Here is an 18,921-nt window from a genome sequence, read left to right on the forward strand (position 1 = left end):
GTGCAGGTGAACGAGCCTCTGATAGTGTGGCTGATGTTATTAGGCCCTGTGATGGTGTCCCCTGAATAGATATGTGGGCACAGTTGGCAACGGGCTTTGTTGCAAGGATAGGTTCCTGGGTTAGTGGTTCTGTTGTGTGGTATGTGGTTGTTGGTGAGTATTTGCTTCAGGTTGGGGGGCTGTCTCCCGGCAAGGACTGGCCTGTCTCCCAAGATTTGTGAGAGTGTTGGGTCATCCTTCAGGATAGGTTGTAGATCCTTAATAATGCGTTGGAGGGGTTTTAGTTGGGGGCTGAAGGTGACGGCTAGTGGCGTTCTGTTATTTTCTTTGTTAGGCCTGTCCTGTAGTAGGTGACTTCTGGGAACTCTTCTGGCTCTATCAATCTGTTTCTTCACTTCCGCGGGTGGGTATTGTAGTTGTAAGCATGCTTGATAGAGATCTTGTAGGTGTTTGTCTCTGTCTGAGGGGTTGGTGCAAATGCGGTTGTATTGCAGAGCTTGGCTGTAGACAATGGATCGTGTGGTGTGGTCAGGGTGAAAGCTGGAGGCATGTAGGTAGGAATAGCGGTCAGTAGGTTTCCAGTATAGGGTGGTGTTTATGTGACCATCGTTTATTAGCACTGTAGTGTCCAGGAAGTGGATCTCTTGTGTGGACTGGACCAGGCTGAGGTTGATGGTGGGATGGAAATTGTTGAAATCATGGTGGAATTCCTCAAGGGCTTCTTTTCCATGGGTCCAGATGATGAAGATGTCATCAATATAAAGCAAGTAGAGTAGGGGCGTTAGGGGACGAGAGCTGAGGAAGCGTTGTTCTAAATCAGCCATAAAAATGTTGGCATACTGTGGGGCCATGCAGGTACCCATAGCAGTGCCGCTGATCTGAAGGTATACATTGTCCCCAAATGTAAAATAGTTATGGGTAAGGACAAAGTCACAAAGTTCAGCCACCAGGTTAGCCGTGACATTATCGGGGATAGAACACTATCTATCTTTAATCTCTCCTCATATGGGACTTGTTCCAAACCCCTAATCATTTTAGTTGCCCTTTTCTGAACCTTTTCTAATGCCAGTGTATCGTTTTCGAGATGAGGGGACCACATCTGTACGCAGTACTCAAAATGTGGGCATACCATGGATTTATATAAGGGTAATAAGATATTCTCCCTCTTATTCTCTATCCCTTTTTTAATTATTCCTAACATTCCATTTGCTTTTTTGACTGCTGGTGCACACTTCGTGGATGTCTTCAGAGAATTATCCACGAAGACTCCAACATCTTTCTCCTGATTAGTTGTAGCTAAATTAGCCCCAAGTATATTTGGATACCATGGGGTGTAGTTTTGGGATGGGCTGGTAAACATTGAAGTTGCTGTTTCATCCCCTGCAATCCTTTATACAAGATCAATTTTTCTTTCTTTGTTTACCTTCACAGTGTGTCACTAGACTTACTGGAAGGTTGCCAAGATGCCCTATTTGAAGGCGTCATTAATACAGACATGTATTATATTTCTTCAGCAGATGGTTAATACAAAGATGATGAAAAAGATGTGTTAGGTGAAAGTAAAAAGTTTACTCTAAAAAAACATTTGAAAGAAGCTTTAAAAGGTTCTATATTCTTTTCAAAACTCTTTTTTTTAAAATAAAGAACTATTCTGTAGTCAGTGAAACACCCCTACAATTATCATTTCATCCTGCAAAGAAGCTACTCTAGCGAACAAATAAACGCAATTAATTTAACAATGAAATTCACAGTCCAACTCAAAATGGCTTTCTTGGTCTGCCTGGTATTCTGAAGTTCAACAAAATGTGCATTTGCTGAAGAGATTCCACGCTGCGTGTTGAAGTAAGGTCTTGTCTACACTCTAAACTTTTTCTGAAAATTGTTCTACTTTTTCAGCAACAGCAGGAGCATCAGTGTAAGACATGGTACTTGCGACTTCTGGTGTTTCAATCATGTAGTCTAGCCAGGCTGTGAGCAGGGTTACATGGCAGGGTGGTAAAAATCTATGAGATCAGCCTATATTTAGTACTCTCACTGTTAGTACAGTGGAGTTGTACCAATACTATACCACAGGTGGGAGAGTTTCAGACATTCTCAGTGTAAATGCAGCCAAAATGAATCAGGTTGAGTCAAGCTGGAGGAGTTCTGTGGATATGCATAAGCAGAAAAATGGAAGTGATAGGCTTTGTGCAGAGAGACTGGGAAAATTATAGGGTTGGACTGGGTAAGCAAGGTCCATGCCAACAAAGGACAGAAAAGAGGTCTCCATGGGAGACAGCAGCAGCAAATAGGAGCAGTCACAGGGGAAGAGAGGCTAGTGACAGGCAGGGCTTGCAGCTGATTTGAAAGCGGAGAGAGAAGCTACTAAAGGAAAGGAACTGACAGGTGAGGGAAGAGAGTGGTAAACAGTGATGGATGCTGGAAATGGGGAGTGACGGCAGAACAAGGGGAAACAATGGTCTTAGAAAGATGGTGAAGGGCTTTGGGGGCCCAACTCTTTCAGCCTGACTGGAAGTTCTCCAGGACCTGAGGGCCAGGGGATGTCTATGTATGTGGGACAGGTGTCTGGGACTGGTAATAATATGGATGAATACCCTTTAAAGAAAGAACACTATTTACTGCTAAGGTTCTCTACAAACAATTTAATTTCCCATCACTATATTTTGTACTGTAAAGTGCTATTTTCCCACTCGTGTTTATAAGCGCTTGAAATTAATGTGGTCTGTTAGTCTGCAGAGACACCTAAAGGGAGCACAAATCCCTAAAATATTGTCTGAAGCTTACATAAATAGTGAGTACTTCAGAAACTTTCTCAACAAGGAAATGGGGACAGTTATTAAACCAACATCAAGATGTTTAGAGCTAGATGGTGAATAGACCTGTATTTGGAGGGGGAAAGGGACAAGATATTTTCCCACCACTTTGCTCAGTGACACTCTAAGTAGGAGAGGGAATGAGAGTGGATTGGGCTCTTATTGTGGGAAGAGATGCAGCACCTTTTGAAAGGATGTATCTAGGACTGCCACAGCCCATGCTACAACATCAGAGACAATGCCTCTGAAATGCCCTCCCTATGTTTTTAATTTAGTGCCCATCATCATAGTTTCTAAGGGCTGAACAAAATTAAGACACCCCAAACCAAGTGCTTTTCATTCTGTTTCTATGAGGGAAACAAATGTCTCGGGACCCCATCACTGCAGGCAATAACTTACATGCTACAATCTCACTCTTAGGGCTCAGGCCTCGCAAAATTATATTAATCTTAAAGTCAGTCAGATTTCAGGCTTGAAATATTGACCAATATTGCTGCAAAAGCATCTGACAGACTATACAAGTCTTGTTGCTAACGAGGCCATGGTAAGCTCCATACAGAGCAATATCTGCAGGATTCAATTTAAGACTTCAAGAGACTTGGGAAAATGAAAATAAATACTATTTGACCATGATTTGATAATACATTCCTCCATATATTAGGTGTTTATCACTCTTGTTGTGGTACAAATGGTTGAAGATTATTAGGTAAAGTTAATTATTTTGCACTGCACGTAAAAGTAATAACTTTTTAAAAAATTAACTCAGAGGTGGTCTTATTGACTGTATTATCACCTAACAGATATTATTCTGTTTATTAGCATTGTTAAAACAGACAAACTGAAAGTGATGTAGACACAGTTAGTGGAGCCTAGAGAGCTTTGTTAGCATATGATAAAAGACAGTAAAGCAACAGAAGTCTCACAGCCGTGAGAACATTGTTATAACACTACAGGCAAGCATGGCATTTATAAATACATAAGGAGAAATTCCCTTCCCCAAAGAACTAAAACTCTAAGTTACATTTACCAGTCACATGATACATTTTTATAATTTACAATATTCTAGTGAGAAGGCCGGGTTTAATTTCATTTTGGGAGAGAAAGAATCTCTCCCCCTCCATTCTCGTACTGATGGATGAGGGATGTCATTCAAAAAAATGAAGAAAAAAGATTGTAGATATCACTTCCCCTGCCCACTTCTAGTTCTTCTTCCTACCCTTCCCTTTTGTACCTCCCATCATGGGGTAGTGGAGGGCGAAGAGGTGGAGTTATACTCTTGTCTCACTTATTATGCACCTTCCCATCAGTAGCTCCACCCCTTTCATTTGTATTATTGTTCCTTTCATTTTTACCCTTCTTGGGACTCTCCCTCTTCCATGGTAGATGATTGTCCTTCTTCCCCCTTCCCACATCAGTTCATATTTTCCTTTTTCTTTCCTCTCCTCTGATAACTGCTGCCCTTATTAGAGCAGTGTGGTATAACTGAGACTATTGGGATGAGCTTAAGAAAATAATTTCAGCCTGAAAAGGTCAGGAAAAATCTAATTGTGAGATTTTAAAAGATTGTGGAATGATCTTTTAAGAGAAATGGGAGAAGATTCACCATTTGGGACATCTAAACCTAGATTCAGCAGACTGGAGAAGTTACTGAAGAAAACAATCCTGCACTGGCATTTGGGGGTGGGAAATGAAGGAGGGATGATATGATGTACATGATCTATTTTAATAGGCTTTTTCCATCAAAAGTTCTACAACTAACCATACTGGATACGTACGTCTTCTGGATGTTTACATCAACACGAACAGCTGTGCAAACTGCTGACAATGTTACAATTTGGGTACTCCCATATTACAACCATGTACTCATTACGGGTACGCCTACACAGCAACTAGATATGGGCAAGCCAACTCAGACTCACGGGGCTTGGGCTACGGTGCTGTTTCACTGCTGTGTAGACGTCTGGGCTTGGGCTGGTGCCTGGGCTCTAGGACCCTGTGAGCTGGGAGGGTCCCAGAGCTCAAGCTTCATTCCACATTCTGCCCACATTCCGCCCCCAGGGCCCCGCCTCCCAGGGTTGCGGTGGTGCCACGTGCTCTCCCTCCTGCCGTGCTGGGGAGGCTGCAGCACCACCGCTATGCGCTCTCTCTCCTGCCACTCCGGGGCTGGGGAGAGGGGGCTGCGGGCACTAGCCAGCCCGAGATAGGGACCAGCGGTCGCAGTGGGGAGGATGTGGGTTCCAGGGGCACAGAAGGGGCAGGGCCTCGGGTGGAGGAGGCGTGAGTCTGGGGGCTAGCCTCCCCCAGCCAGTGGTTCACACGCTGCCCATGCTCCAGTCTGAGCCCAGAAGTCTACATAGCAATGAAACAGCACCGCAGTCCAAGCCCCATGAGCCCACATCAGCTGGCATGGGCCAGACTTGGGTTTTTCTCTGCTGTGTAGACATCCCCTAGGAGATCTAGTAACAGCCTGGGGGGACAACTGTGTAACAAGACTGTTAAAAGCTGTAGTATCAATAGCATCATGACTGTAATCTATAACTAGACTAAAACTTTAGGGCTTGTCTACACACAAAAGTTACCGCTTTAATTATAGTGATATAGTCAAAGTAGTATAACCCCCTAATATGGTGTGATGTTATCTTATTAAAATATGACCGTACAGACCATTGCTACAACCACTGTTATATATTTGCAACAAATCTTGTACGAAATGTGGCATGTAAGGTGTCTATGGAAAGGTTATGATTCGCTGAATATAATTATGTTATTTGTATGCATGTATCATTTTTGTATTTGAAGTTATAAGTATTGGCTCTACACCTATATTTCAAATGTTTGCTCCTGGGGTAATGCCCACAAGGTAGTTACCCAGCACATCTCAGAGGGACTATTCAAATTAAGTGGCCCATCAGAAGGACACTTAACTCACAATGGACCATGGGAGAAGCCCATCCAAACTGAATGGACTTTCCTGTAGATGTTCCATCTGAAGTATAGGTAATGGCTGCCTGCTATGACTAAGCAAAATGAAGCATGGACATGAGACTTGCCCATCTGACTCCACACTCCCATCTTTTACCTGCAATATTCCATTAGCTGTGCTGAGGGCTTTGTTTGAAACAATGGGTTTCCTTCCACATGGAAGAAGCTATAAAAGGCCCTGGAAATCCCTCCATTTTGCCTCTTTCCTGCTCAAACCTCTGAACTATGGACTTATACTAATGGGAGCATTCTAACCAAGAGACTGAGGTCCTTCCAATGATTTGAAAGCACCCAGAGACTTAACAAGCCAGCAGTTTATTCCATCACTGCTACAAGTCTGAACCAAGAACTTTGCAATTATTGTATGTATTTGATTCCTTTAACCAATTTTAACTCTCACCTTTCTTTCTTTCTTTTTATAAATAAACCTTTAGATTTTAGATATTTAAGGACTGACATCAGCGTGATTTTTGGGTAAGATCTGAGTTGTATATTGACCTGGGTATGTGGCTGGTCCTTTGGGATCAGAAGAACCTTTTATTTGATGAGACTGGTTGTAAAGAACCACTCATCTTTAAATCCAGTGTTTTTGGGGGTGATACAAGGACTGGAATATCTAAGGAAACTGCTTACCTGACTTCTTGTTAGCCAGTGTGGTGAGAGAGAAGTTTACTGTTGTTGCTGGTTTAGTATATTTATGGAGGAATAACCACCAATTTGGGGTGTGTCTGCCCTATTTCTCAGGAGTTTGTCCTGAATTTGGTATTCTCACTTGTGACCCACAAAAAAACGGTTACAGTTGTATGGATCCACGTTTACTGCTGTAGCTTATTTCAGTATTGGAAGAGGAATAAGTTATACCAGGATAAGGCAGATGCATGCTGGTATAACCGCATCTACACTAAAGAGTTTACCAGTATAACTATTTTGGTAAAAAGTCACACTCTTAACTGAAATGAAATCTGTGCGTAGATCAGTCCTTAGACTATAGCTACTATAAAAGCAGTGTGTGCTGAGAAAGGAATGATTATTTTGTGACCTGTTAGAATAAGTAAGGGTTTGTGTACACTATGGGGATTACAATGGCATAGCTACGCTGCACTAACCCCATAATGTAGATACAGCCTATAGTGACAGAAGAGGGTTTTCCATCACCGTAGGTAATTCACCTCCCTGAGTGGCAGTAGCTAGGTTGACAGAAACATTCTTCCATCGACCTAGCTGCATCTATACCAGGGATTAGGTTGGCATAGCTATGCCACAAAGAGGAGTGAGTTTTTCCTACCCAGAGAGATGTGGCTACATCAATCTAAATTTTAAGTGTAGACCAGGTCTTAAATTGGATTGTATTCTACAGTAATGGTTGTGTACCGTACATGTTGTCATTTGTTTTATGTAAAGAAAATCTTAACCAGAAGTACAAAAGAGCAAATGACTCATACAGTGACTAATTCTTAGTGTGACTTAATTTTAACAACGTTCCTTCCATTCAAGTGTCTAAGTTGCTTATTATACATGCATACATACAAATTACACAAAAAAGGATCTTTTAAGAAGGAGGGCATTATAGCTTGTATTCATATCAAATGACACTGACCTGCAATGTGGATGTAATATTATTAGAGTAATTGATAAGGGAGTATGTACTATGAAGGAATAATGATGCAAAGATTTACCAATTGTTTCCTGTCATTCAGGAAACTCGCTGCAAAGGATTAGAAGTTAAAGATACTTCCTTAGCCTTTCACATCTTTCACATTATTGTTATTATGCATGATGCAAAAGTGGAATGTACAATCTCAGGGTACAGTATTTCTGCCCTTAAGGCCACAAAATTGAATTTCAGGCATGACTAAAGATGAGAGGTAATAAAAACAGCAGAAAGAGATTGGGGAAGGAAAAACAGGAAGGAGAGTTCTGCTATGCCTCTGCCATGCAACAAAGGGGAATTAGAATCAGCAGATTTTAGCCACTGGATTGGCGCTGGACTCCAGAGAGAAGGAAGTTATCCAGGAAACAAAACATAGGCAGAATCTTTATACCACAGAAAAAAGGATTTTCAAAAGGCGAAGACTTTCTAAACGAAAAAAAGACACACAAAGCCTGGACCTACAGAGGAGTCACTGCACAGATCAACTATATTCCTGAGAGACTTGTAGTGATTAAGATTAGCAGGGAAAAAGATTAAAGTAAAAAGTAAAAGTAACTTACGTTATACTGATGATTAGCCACAGGTTTATAATTGGTTGTTACAGCTTTGTCCAATTGCTGTGATAGTCTTACAGGTTTAGAAGATTCTTCTATCTGTAGCCTTCAATAGAGAAAGAGTATAATTATTAAAAACTTCACAATACGTACACCACTACTGAATTTATTCTAAGAATCAACAAGTATGGACCAACTCTAATCAAAGGTGAATTGCAAAGAAAAGTAGTATTTGTACACTCTGCCCCCTTTTTAATATTTATAATTGTTATTTTTTTTCAAATACATCAAATATACCATAACACCAGATTAATCATAAATCTTTTTATTTTTTAAATCAGGTCTGGTCTATCCTATTTTTGCTCGAGAACTCTATGGACTGCTAGGAAATCTTGGGATTAAGCCATCCAGAAGATATTAAAAACAATTGAGTGGGGATGGTCAGATTTATTAACACATAATTTAACTCAAAAGCATGACAAACTCTTGAGAGAGAAAGTTTTCTTTGTTAAAGATTCAAATCCACACCTCTAGTTCATTCAATGGAAGGCTGTGGAAAACACTCACTTCAGCTATGCAGTCCTCCAAGGAGCCTTCCACCACAACTAGGAAAGAATAGTCTTAATGTCCCTAGTATTTTAAAGATAAATATAAAAACATGCAGAAGAGACTTTTCAGGCCTTCATCTTGCATGACAAAGAAGCAATAAAGAGCACAATTTTTTTTTTGCAAGTCACTTGTAAAAGGCATGAATGCAGGGATACATTTATCCAAGTTTGGAACAACATATGATCAGTCAGCATGCTAAGATATATAACAAAAGTGACCATAAAGCAGTCTCTTAGTCCAAAGTTACTGTACATCAATTTTTGAATGCCTAGTTTAAGGTTCAAATTTACACAATTTTTGCTAATTCCATCACACTAAAAGTAATTTAAGGACAAAGGAATTATTGTGCTGGGCCAGACCCAGCCCTCCATCTTATTCAGTATCACTGGCACAAACAACTGCTTCAAAGGAAGGTGCAAGAAACCCTGCAGTAGAAAGTTATAGGATAACTTGCCCCCAGAGAAAATTTAAATTAATTTCTGCTTGACATCACCACTTAAATAAAACAAAACCTTTCAAGCAGTGAAATAGTTTTTCCGTAAAGGCACACTTTACAGATACAAATATCAATTTTTAATCATACATGATCCAAGTATTGTATAATAGTAAATAGGGCTATCAAGTGATAAAAAAAAATGTATCACGGTTAATCACACTGTTAACCAAAAATAGAATACCATTTAAATATTTTTGGATGTCTTCTACATTTTCAAATATATTGATTTCAATTACAACACAGAATACAAAGTGTACAGTGCTCTCTTTATATTTATTTTTGATTACAAGTATTTGCTCTGTAAAAAAAAACCAACAGTAATAGTATTTTTCAATTCACCTAATACAAGTACCGTAGTGCAATCTCTTAATCATGAAAGTTGAACTTACAAATGTAGAATTATGTACAAAAAATCTGTATTCAAAAATAAAACGATGTAAAATTTTAGAGCCTGCAAGTCCACACAGTCCCACTTTTTGTTAAGCCAATCACTCAGACAAACAAGTTTGTTTACATTTGCAGGAGATAATACTGCCTTGGTTCTTGTTTACAATGTCGCTTGACAGTGAGAACAGGCATTCTCATGGCACTGTTGCAGCCAGAATCACAAGGTTTTACGTGCCAGATGCACTAAAGATTCATATGTCCCTTCATGCTTCAACCCCCATTCCAGGGGACATGCATCCATGCTGATGACAGGTTCTGCTCGATAAGAATCCAAAGCAGTTCGGACAGACACATGTTCATTTTCATCATCTGAGTCAGATGCCACCAACAGAAGGTTGATTTTCTTTTTTGGTGGTTCGGGTTCTGTAGTTTCCGTATTAGAGTGTTGCTCTTTTAAGACTTCTGAAAGCATGCTCCACACTTCATCCCTCTCAGATTTTAGAAGGCACTTCAGAGTCTTAAATCTTGGGTCGAGTGCAGTTGCTATCATTAGAAATCTCACATTGGTACCTTCTTTGCGTTTTGTGAAATCTGCGGTGAATGTGTTCTTAAAAGGAACATGTGCTGGGTCATCATCTGAGACTGCTATAACATGAAATATATGGCAGATTGTGTGTAAAACAGCAGGGGACATACATTTTTCTCCCAAGGAGTTCAGTCACAAATTTAATTAACATTTTTTTTTTAACAAGTGTCATTAGCATGGAAGCATGTCCTCTGGAATGATGGCTGAAGCATGAAGGGGCATACGAATGTTTAGGATATCTGGCATGTAAATACCTTGCAATGCTGGCTACAAAAGTGCCATGCAAAAGCCGGTTCTCACTTTCTAATGGCACTGTAAATAGGAAGAGGGCAGCATTATCTCCTGTAAATGTAAACAAACTTGTTTGTCTTAGCGATTGACTGAACAAGAAGTAGGAATGAGTGGACTTGTAGGCTCTGAAGTTTTACATTGTCTGATGAAGTGAGCTGTAACTCACGAAAGCTCATGCTCAAATAAATTGGTTAGTCTCTAAGGTGCCACAAGTACTCCTTTTCTTTTTACATTGTTTTGTTTTTGAGTGCAGTTATGTAACAAAAAAAAAATCTACATCTGTAAGTTCCACTTTCACGACAAAGATTGCACTACTGTACTTGTACGAGGTGAACTGAAAAATACTATTTCTTATCATTTTTACAGTGCAAATATTTGTAATAAAAAATAATATACACTTTGATTTCAATTACAACACAAAAAGAAAAGGAATACTTGTGGCACCTTAGAGACTAACCAATTTATCTGAGCATAAGCTTTCGTGAGCTACAGCTCACTTCATCAGATGCATACTGTGGAAAATACAGAAGATGTTCTCATACATACAAACCATGAAAAAATGGGTGTTTACCACTACAAAAGGTTTTCTCTCCCCCCACCCCACTCTCCTGTTGGTAATTACTGTATTTATTTGTTTTGATTTTGTGCTTGAAAGCAAAAGACCAAAAAATGTTATATGCCTTCTAAGCAGTCGCTAAACAGATAATTACTGCTTTTGTGGTTCATAAAACTTTTATAGTTCTTTACATTTTTTCCTGGATTTACTTTCATAATAAAAGTTCTGTTACCCTAAAAGAAACAGAAAGAGTAATTACCAGCAGGAGAGTGGGGCCGGGGTAGAGAAAACCTTTTGTAGTGGTAAACACCCATTTTTTCATGGTTTGTATGTATAAGAACATCTTCTGTATTTTCCACAGTATGCATCCGATGAAGTGAGCTGTAGCTCACGAAAGCTTATGTTCAAATAAATTGGTTAGTCTCTAAGGTGCCACAAGTACCCCTTTTCTTTTTGCGAATACAGACTAACACGGCTGTTACTCTGAAACCTGTAATTACAACACAGAATACAAGATGTATGAAAATGTAGAAAAACTTCCAAAATATTTAATACATTTCAATTGGTATTTTATTGTTTAGCAGTGCAATTAAAATGCAGTTCATCGCAATTAATTTTTTTACTCACGATTAATTTTTTTGAGTTAATGCGTGAGTTAACTGCTATTAATTGGCAGCCCTAATAGTAAGTGAACCATGACGTCTCTCTGGTACTGAAGAAAAAACACTGACACTAAGGCAACACAAAATACAACACCTGAAAAACCACCAGATAATATAAAAAATCATGAGATTAAAAATGTCAAAGTTCTCTGATCTCTTTAGTTCTGCTTGTTCCTATCCATGCACTTGTAAAATATAGTTTGAAAAGATACATTTGAAAACCACTGTGTCAGATATATAAGATTAAATCCAACATAGACTTTTACAGTTTACATTGACAATGGGAGAATCTGCTCTTTTTGTCTCTAATAGAAAAATAAATTATAATGACAGAAACAATATGTTTATTTTAGAGAATTTCAGAAGGAAAATAAGTTAAGATCTACTATATACAGCTGCTGGAGATTCAATAATCATCCTTCAAATCTAGCATCTCTGAGCACCGGGTCGCAGTCAGATTTTCTTCTACAGAGATATATATTCCACTTCCTTTGGGATTTTTGCAAATTATTTGTTTGATAGTTTCAGGGTGTCTTAAAAATACATCTGCCTTGTACTCTAAACCCGAGTTAAGTATGCCAACATTCCTAATTAAAGCCAACCCTGAACAAAACATAGTTTAAAACACCTTCACTACATAAGTATTAGCCAATTTTTCCTCTAACTGTCTGGGAGTAGTTTTCCCCCGGGGTTTAATTTAATTCTTGCCCATTGCCCCCAGCTCCTGTTCTTTCAAATGAAAGCAGCATTTTTTTATTTTAAAAGTTGCTTTTGTCTTCTGGTCTAATCAGTTACTGTTACATGTTATTGATTTGGTTACCAAAGCACTCTCAAGTACATAGACTGATTTTTGCAGAAGGGATGAGGAGGACAAAACAGTGAAAGTAAATTTGAATATCTTCTCCCCAGCTCCAATGGACATCATAACCCAAATTCTGCCCTGTTCTCAGTTTCATGTAACCCATACGTGAGTGAGGTTAAACACGGTGAAATTCAGGACATTATATGTCAGTCTCTCTTCCCCTTTTCCTCTCATTTGGCAATGTGGGTCTTTGAGTCTTCCTCATGCCCGATTTTTTCCCCTGATTCACTTGTATACTACAAGGCCCCTCTTTTAGGCAATCCTCCTCCTAGAAAAGGAGGACAAGAGACAGTTCCTGACAAAATCGCTCAGTGCTGTTCCTTGTCTTTGCCAAAGCGGTTTCTAGAGATGAAGTAGGTATTGTGTGCTAAATTCGCATTTCTCAGGAAATACGTGACTATAGCTTAGGTTTGAATTCAGATGCTCTGCCATTAGGCCACTAGAACAACCTCCTCAAGGCCATTTCAGTGTCTCTACTTTTCTCTTTCTGGTTATTTTAAATTTCCCTCTTGTTCCCATCATCCCTTCACACCACCACACAGCACCCTTGCAATAGTGGAGGATTGTACCTATGCTGCTGAACATAACACATCCCCAGTAGCACTGCCAAGATACAATGTGTTCTACGGGCAAATGCTGAGATATGGTCTCCTCTTTAGGATTCCCCACATGAGCAATTTAATAACACTTAGTAAATAATCATCTAATTATTTACGTTTCTAAAGCACTGTACTGATGTTAGCTAATAATCATAGACTATTAGGGTTGGAAGAGATCTCAGGAGGTCATCTAGTCCAACCCCCTGCTCAAAGCAGGACCAACCCCAAATAAGTCATCCCAGACAAGGCTTTGTCAAGCCGGGCCTTAAAAGCCTTTAAGGATGGAGATTCCACCACCTCCCTAGGTAACCCATTCCAGTGCTCCTCCACCACCTTCCTAGTGAAATAGTGTTTCCTAATATCCAACCTAAACCTCCCCCACTGCAACTTGAGACCATGGCTCCTTGTTCTGTCATCTGCCACCACAGAGAACTGCGTAGCTCCATCCTCTTTGGAGCCCCCCCTTCAGGTAGTTGAAGGCTGCTATCAAAACCCCCCTCACTCTTCCCTTCTGCAGACTAAACAAGTCCAGTTCCTTCAGCCTCTCCTTGTAAGTAATGTGCCCCAGCCCCCTGATCATTTTTGCCTTCCGCTAGACTCTCTCCAATTTGTCCACATCCTTTCTGTAGTGGGGGGCCCAAAACTGGACACAATACTCCAGATGTGGCCTCAGCAGGGCCGAATAGAGGGGAATAATCACTTCCCTCAATCTGCTGGCAATGCTCCTACTAATGCAGCCCAATATGTCGTTAGCCTTCTTGGCAACGAGGACACACTACTGACTCATATCCAGCTTCTCGTCCACTGTAATCCCAGGTCCTTTTCTGCAGAACTGCTGCTTAGCCAGTTGAACCCCAGCCTGTAGCAGTGCATGGGATTCTTCTGTCCTAAGTACAGGACTCTGCACTTGCCCTTGTTGAACCTCATCACATTTCTTTTGGCCCAATCCTCCAATTTGTCTAGGTCACTCTGGACCCTATCCCTACCCTCCAGCGTATCTACCTCTCCCTCCAGCTTAGTGTCATCGCAAACTTGCTGAGGGTGTAATCCATCTCATCATCCAGATCATTAATGAAGATGTTGAACAAAACCGGACCCAGGACAGACCCCTGGGGCACTCCGCTTGATGCCGGCTGTCAACTAGACATGGAACCGTTGATCATTACCCATTGAGCCAGCTTTCTATCCACGTTACAGTCCATTCATTCAATCCATACTTTTTTAACTTGCTAGCAAGAATACTGTGAGAGACCATATCAAAAGCTTTGCTAAAGTCAAGATATAGCACATCCACCGCTTTTCCTGTATCCACAGAGCCACTTATCTCATCATAGAAGGCAATTAGGTTGGTCAGGCATGACTTGCCCTTGGTGAATCCATGTTGACTGTTCCTGATCACCTTCCTCTCCTCCAGATGCTTCAAAATGGATTCCTTGAGGACCTGCTCCATGATTTTTCCAGGGATTGAGGTGAGGCTATAGTTCCCCGGATTCTCCTTCTTCCCTTTTTTAAATATGGGCACTATATTTGTCTTTTTCCAATCATCCGAGTTTTCAGAGATAATGGCCAATGGCTCTGCAATCACATCAGCCAACTCCCTCAGCACCCTCGGATGCATTAGATCCAGACTCATGGACTTGCGCATGTCCAGCTTGTGCATGCCTAACAACAATGCGGGGAAGTTTCCCCATATTACAGATATGGAAACAGAGGCATAGAAGTTAAATAACTTGCCCAGAACTGGATACTGAGTCTGTGGCAAAGCCAGGACTAGGACTCATTGGTTCCTTGCTTCTAACCCTGTGTTCAAGTCCACTAGATCTCACTGCTATTGTGGTAATAGGCCAAATGTAAACCAATGCCTTTCCATTCTGCACATTCCTTCCTACCAACAATTCCCCATTACAGTACATTTATCAGGTAAATATATTTGTCTATAGCTATATTAAAATCAATCTGAATACCTCCATCTTCTTCTAGGGTTAGTGGGAACTGAGGGCACTTAGCATTTTGCAGGATCAAACCCTGCATACTGATATGTGACTTCAATACTGAAATACTCACTATGGCTTTTCAACACCTCCAGCCGCTGCACTGAGAGGAAAACAGCCATGGAATATTAAATCTTCTGCACAGATGAATATAATCTTGATAAAATAACACTACTTTCAAAATAAAACTGAAAGTATGGGTTTGAACACCTCATAATACACGGGGAATAGCCTTATGATTGTTATGCCAAAATTGCTGCTGCTCAATTAATCAGAAATTTTGACCATAGTTAATGCAATCAAGAGATCTGCAAGCACAGTACCTGTTATGGACTGGAGACCATTTAAGGCCAAAGAAGAGTACTTCGATGTTTCAACATTTTAATTAAAATTATATTAAAATGCACAAACTCTTACTATCCATTTCAGTGAAGCTTCTAAAAATTAACCTACTTTGCATACAAGCAAGACAGTAATTTCTTACATTTACGTTTCTTAAAAACAGTTGCCATGCAGTCTAGTATTTTTATGTTAACACTAGAGCAGTGGTATTTTCCAGAATACCTATGTCTGCCGTCTTCAAAGAGTGACAGGCCTTGTGGGATCTTTGTTTTGACTAAATATATGTCTGTAATCGTTACGTTTTGAGCGCCACATTTCAATACTAAGCAAAAGAAAAGCAGTCATAAATGTAATGTGAAGCCCCCGCCCCCAATACAGAGTATTTGTAAGGAGAGGTTGAAAAAATTCTTGCCTTTATGGAGAATGAGAGAGAATTCTACCAAATGGAACTTGCAAGCCAATTCAACCTGTTTGAGCAGATGTTGGCAAGCTCACTTCCAAGATGTACCACCTTCCACTGGCAGCAATTCTCCAGTTGAAATCACTGTATCTGTCACCCACTAAGGTCTAAGAAATATCAATGTGGTAGTTTAATGTTTCTTCTGATTTCTGCACTAAAGGTTCCCTGAGTGTGATCCATGAACCACTGGTGGTCCACAGAAAGCTAGCTGATAACATAGGGGCTAACTTTTCTTCCTGTTTCCAGCTGCTGAACTGCAGTATAGAAAGCTAAAAATATATCAATTTCCTAAAATCACTCTTTAACATAAGCAATTATTGCACTTGCCACAAAGATGTTCTGCATTTGTAAGAGGGAGGAATGGTGAGCCATGAGATATTCTTTTTAATATGTGTCCACACTATGAAAATGATGGACAACCTGCTCCTTCCATCTCTTGCCCCATTGGACCATCTTTCCCATTTTTTGTTTTCTTATGTCTTCACACTGTCTTGTAGAATTATGGCATCCAAACACATCTCCAGATGTTTTGAAACATCGGGGGTCCATGTTGGATAACATTCACAATATTTTCCTCTGGTACTCTGATGCCAGCTGCTCTGTCACTTTGCTCAGAAGCCCCAAATGTGCAGTTACAAACAGCTGAGAAGCATGATAGATACAAACACACTAATATTGTTCCAGTAGTTGACAGAACTTTGCAGTGTGGATGAACTAAACCATGTTTGGCCCATAACAGTGTAAAAGCAGTTCTATGGAATAATTCTACCCAACATATTTATAAACTCCAGTGCATTACTCTGACATAATTCTGCATAAAAAAATTTAAAAAATTCTGCACACAATATTTTAAAATTTTGCATATTTTATTTGTCTAAATAATGCAATATAATCATATTGGGTTTAACTATTTTGGTAATTTATTTAAACTATAATACAGTGAATGGAGAATGGGAGTGGGGAGCATTGGAGAAAATCCCCTTTCCTAATACTAATGTAGCTAGGTTTGACCCTTTACTTCTAGTTATTAGTAACCAAATATATGCATCTATATGCTCAGTGTTACATCATAGGCAACTGAAGAGCAAGTGAGGGCTGGGAAATCAAACTCACAATTTATATTGGCTACTGACTATCTCCAGAAAGGTCAGTAGCAAACAATTCATGGAGCACAGTTTGATAGGAAATTTTTCAGTCCAAAAATTTAGACCAGTTCTAATCACTATAAGCATTTATAAGGCCACAGTGTCTTTTATACCACTCTGGCCATGTAAGGGAGCCTTAAAACCTTTACATCTGTTTTATACTCCTGGGGGAATTCACAGAGAGAATGGGAACAATTCACTAAGCAGGCAGACTGCTACATTCTGCTCTGCCTGAGGGGACAAAGCCTGCCCCATGCCTACCTACTCAGAAATACCCCGAAGCCCTGCCCCTCCCTGCCGAGAATGCTGCAATAGCAAGCGAGAGGGAGAGTGTGTCTCCATCTCTCACAGGCACGACTGCCCAGCCCCACCTTCCCCAGCAGTGATTTACATCTCTACCAGCTGGTTCAGGTGCCTAAACTGACCTGCCTGCGCTGCCGGGGAGAGGCAAGTGACAGCTATTGCGGCTTCCCTTTGCTTCCCCGTCAGAAGTAATTTTTCTGAGGGGAACCAAAGAAATCTGTGGGGGACATGAATTCTGTGCACACACAGTGACGCAGAATTCCCCCAGGAGCAACAGTGCAGACCATGCTTTCAACCACAAAATAAGGCAGATTTTGTCAGAGCAAAATACAATCTTCCTATATTGATGAAATACAGTTGGACAGTATAACCCATCCTTGAAGCTAACATTCCTATATTTCATTATTTTTGCTCATTTTGAAAAAAAAAATAAAAACATTTCCACATTCAAGTAATTAGTCTTTTAAATGAGGTAATAGAAGTTTTCCATGTGGAACTATATTAGCCTTTTAGATTGAAGTTTCAACATGCTAGAGGGATAATTATTTTAAAATACATCTTTGTGAAAGTAAACTAAGAAACTAATACCAGCCTGAAAAAGACTATGAACAACGACACACAAAAGTATAGGTTTTATAGACATTTTTCTCAGAGATGCTATTTTGAAACTTAACTGAAATACTGATGGCAGGAATAAAAAGTCAACAGTCAGAATCACTGGTGACAATGAAGTAAAGGACCAGTGACTTTTCACCATAACACTCCTTTTAGCAGAAGTACTAACTAGGGCTCCAAGATGCTATGGTATGGACAAGCACCCCATTGTGCTAGGAGCTACACAAAGGCAATCTTTTTGGATTTAGCGTTTCCATATTCCTTCTAGTTAAAATAACTGCCACCATAGCACATTTTAGTGTCTGGCCAAGAAAACAGAATGCAGACTTTTTCCAAAGTCACCACTAAATTATGTAAAGCTTCCACCAGAGTGTGCACTGTGGTTTTCTCCCCCACCGTCCAAGATCAAATGGATCTCCTCTGCGTCATGCCAGTGTGGCATCAAATTGTTCACATCATTACCAAGTCAATGTGCAGTATATGTCAACTGATTTGTTGTTACGACTATGATTGAAGAAGAAAAAGTTTCAGGAAGGTTAGAATTGTAGTATGTTACTTCTCAATATCATAAAAAAGTAGCAAATAATTGAGGGCAGTATGCACATGAAAATAAATAACTGTTCATCACTTTATGCATTAATAGTATTTTCCACTGTTGGAAAAATAAACTTATGGTTCTAGACAGATGATTTGGCCTGATTAATTTTTGATTGCAAAAGAATTTCCAAGTTCTGAAGTAAGGTATTAATCAGAGTTATAGCTGAGGCTACAGCTTGGAATTAATAAAATTTCTGAGAGTAATATTGCAAAGATAGGAATGAAGAGCTTTAATATACCCTTGATTTTGTATTTGGTTTTACTTATGCAGGGCACTAACACACACAGCTTTCTTACACAATGTTTCGATGACATCTGCCAAAAGAAACCAAATGACCTTTTTGCTTTGCACTCCAATTATACTAGTGGCAGGTTTTCCTTTTGATTCTGTTCTCTGGTTGGATAATCATTTCTGAAGCA

At 39.9% G+C, this 18,921-nt stretch overlaps 1 protein-coding gene across 2 annotated transcripts in view; it reads right to left on the reverse strand.

Annotated features, from left to right (window-relative positions):
* The window catches only part of GTF2F2 (general transcription factor IIF subunit 2), a 131,805-nt gene that overhangs the window by 16,637 nt on the left and 96,247 nt on the right, over positions 1 to 18,921 (reverse strand). For both annotated transcript variants that reach the window (XM_048850723.2, XM_048850712.2), the window contains one exon: positions 8,007 to 8,106. In XM_048850723.2, the coding sequence (XP_048706680.1) occupies positions 8,007 to 8,106 (100 nt within the window). The remainder of the gene's footprint in view (positions 1 to 8,006; positions 8,107 to 18,921) is intronic.

This window comes from Caretta caretta, chromosome 1 (assembly GCF_965140235.1).
Source record: "Caretta caretta isolate rCarCar2 chromosome 1, rCarCar1.hap1, whole genome shotgun sequence".
Lineage (NCBI taxonomy): Eukaryota > Metazoa > Chordata > Testudines > Cheloniidae > Caretta > Caretta caretta.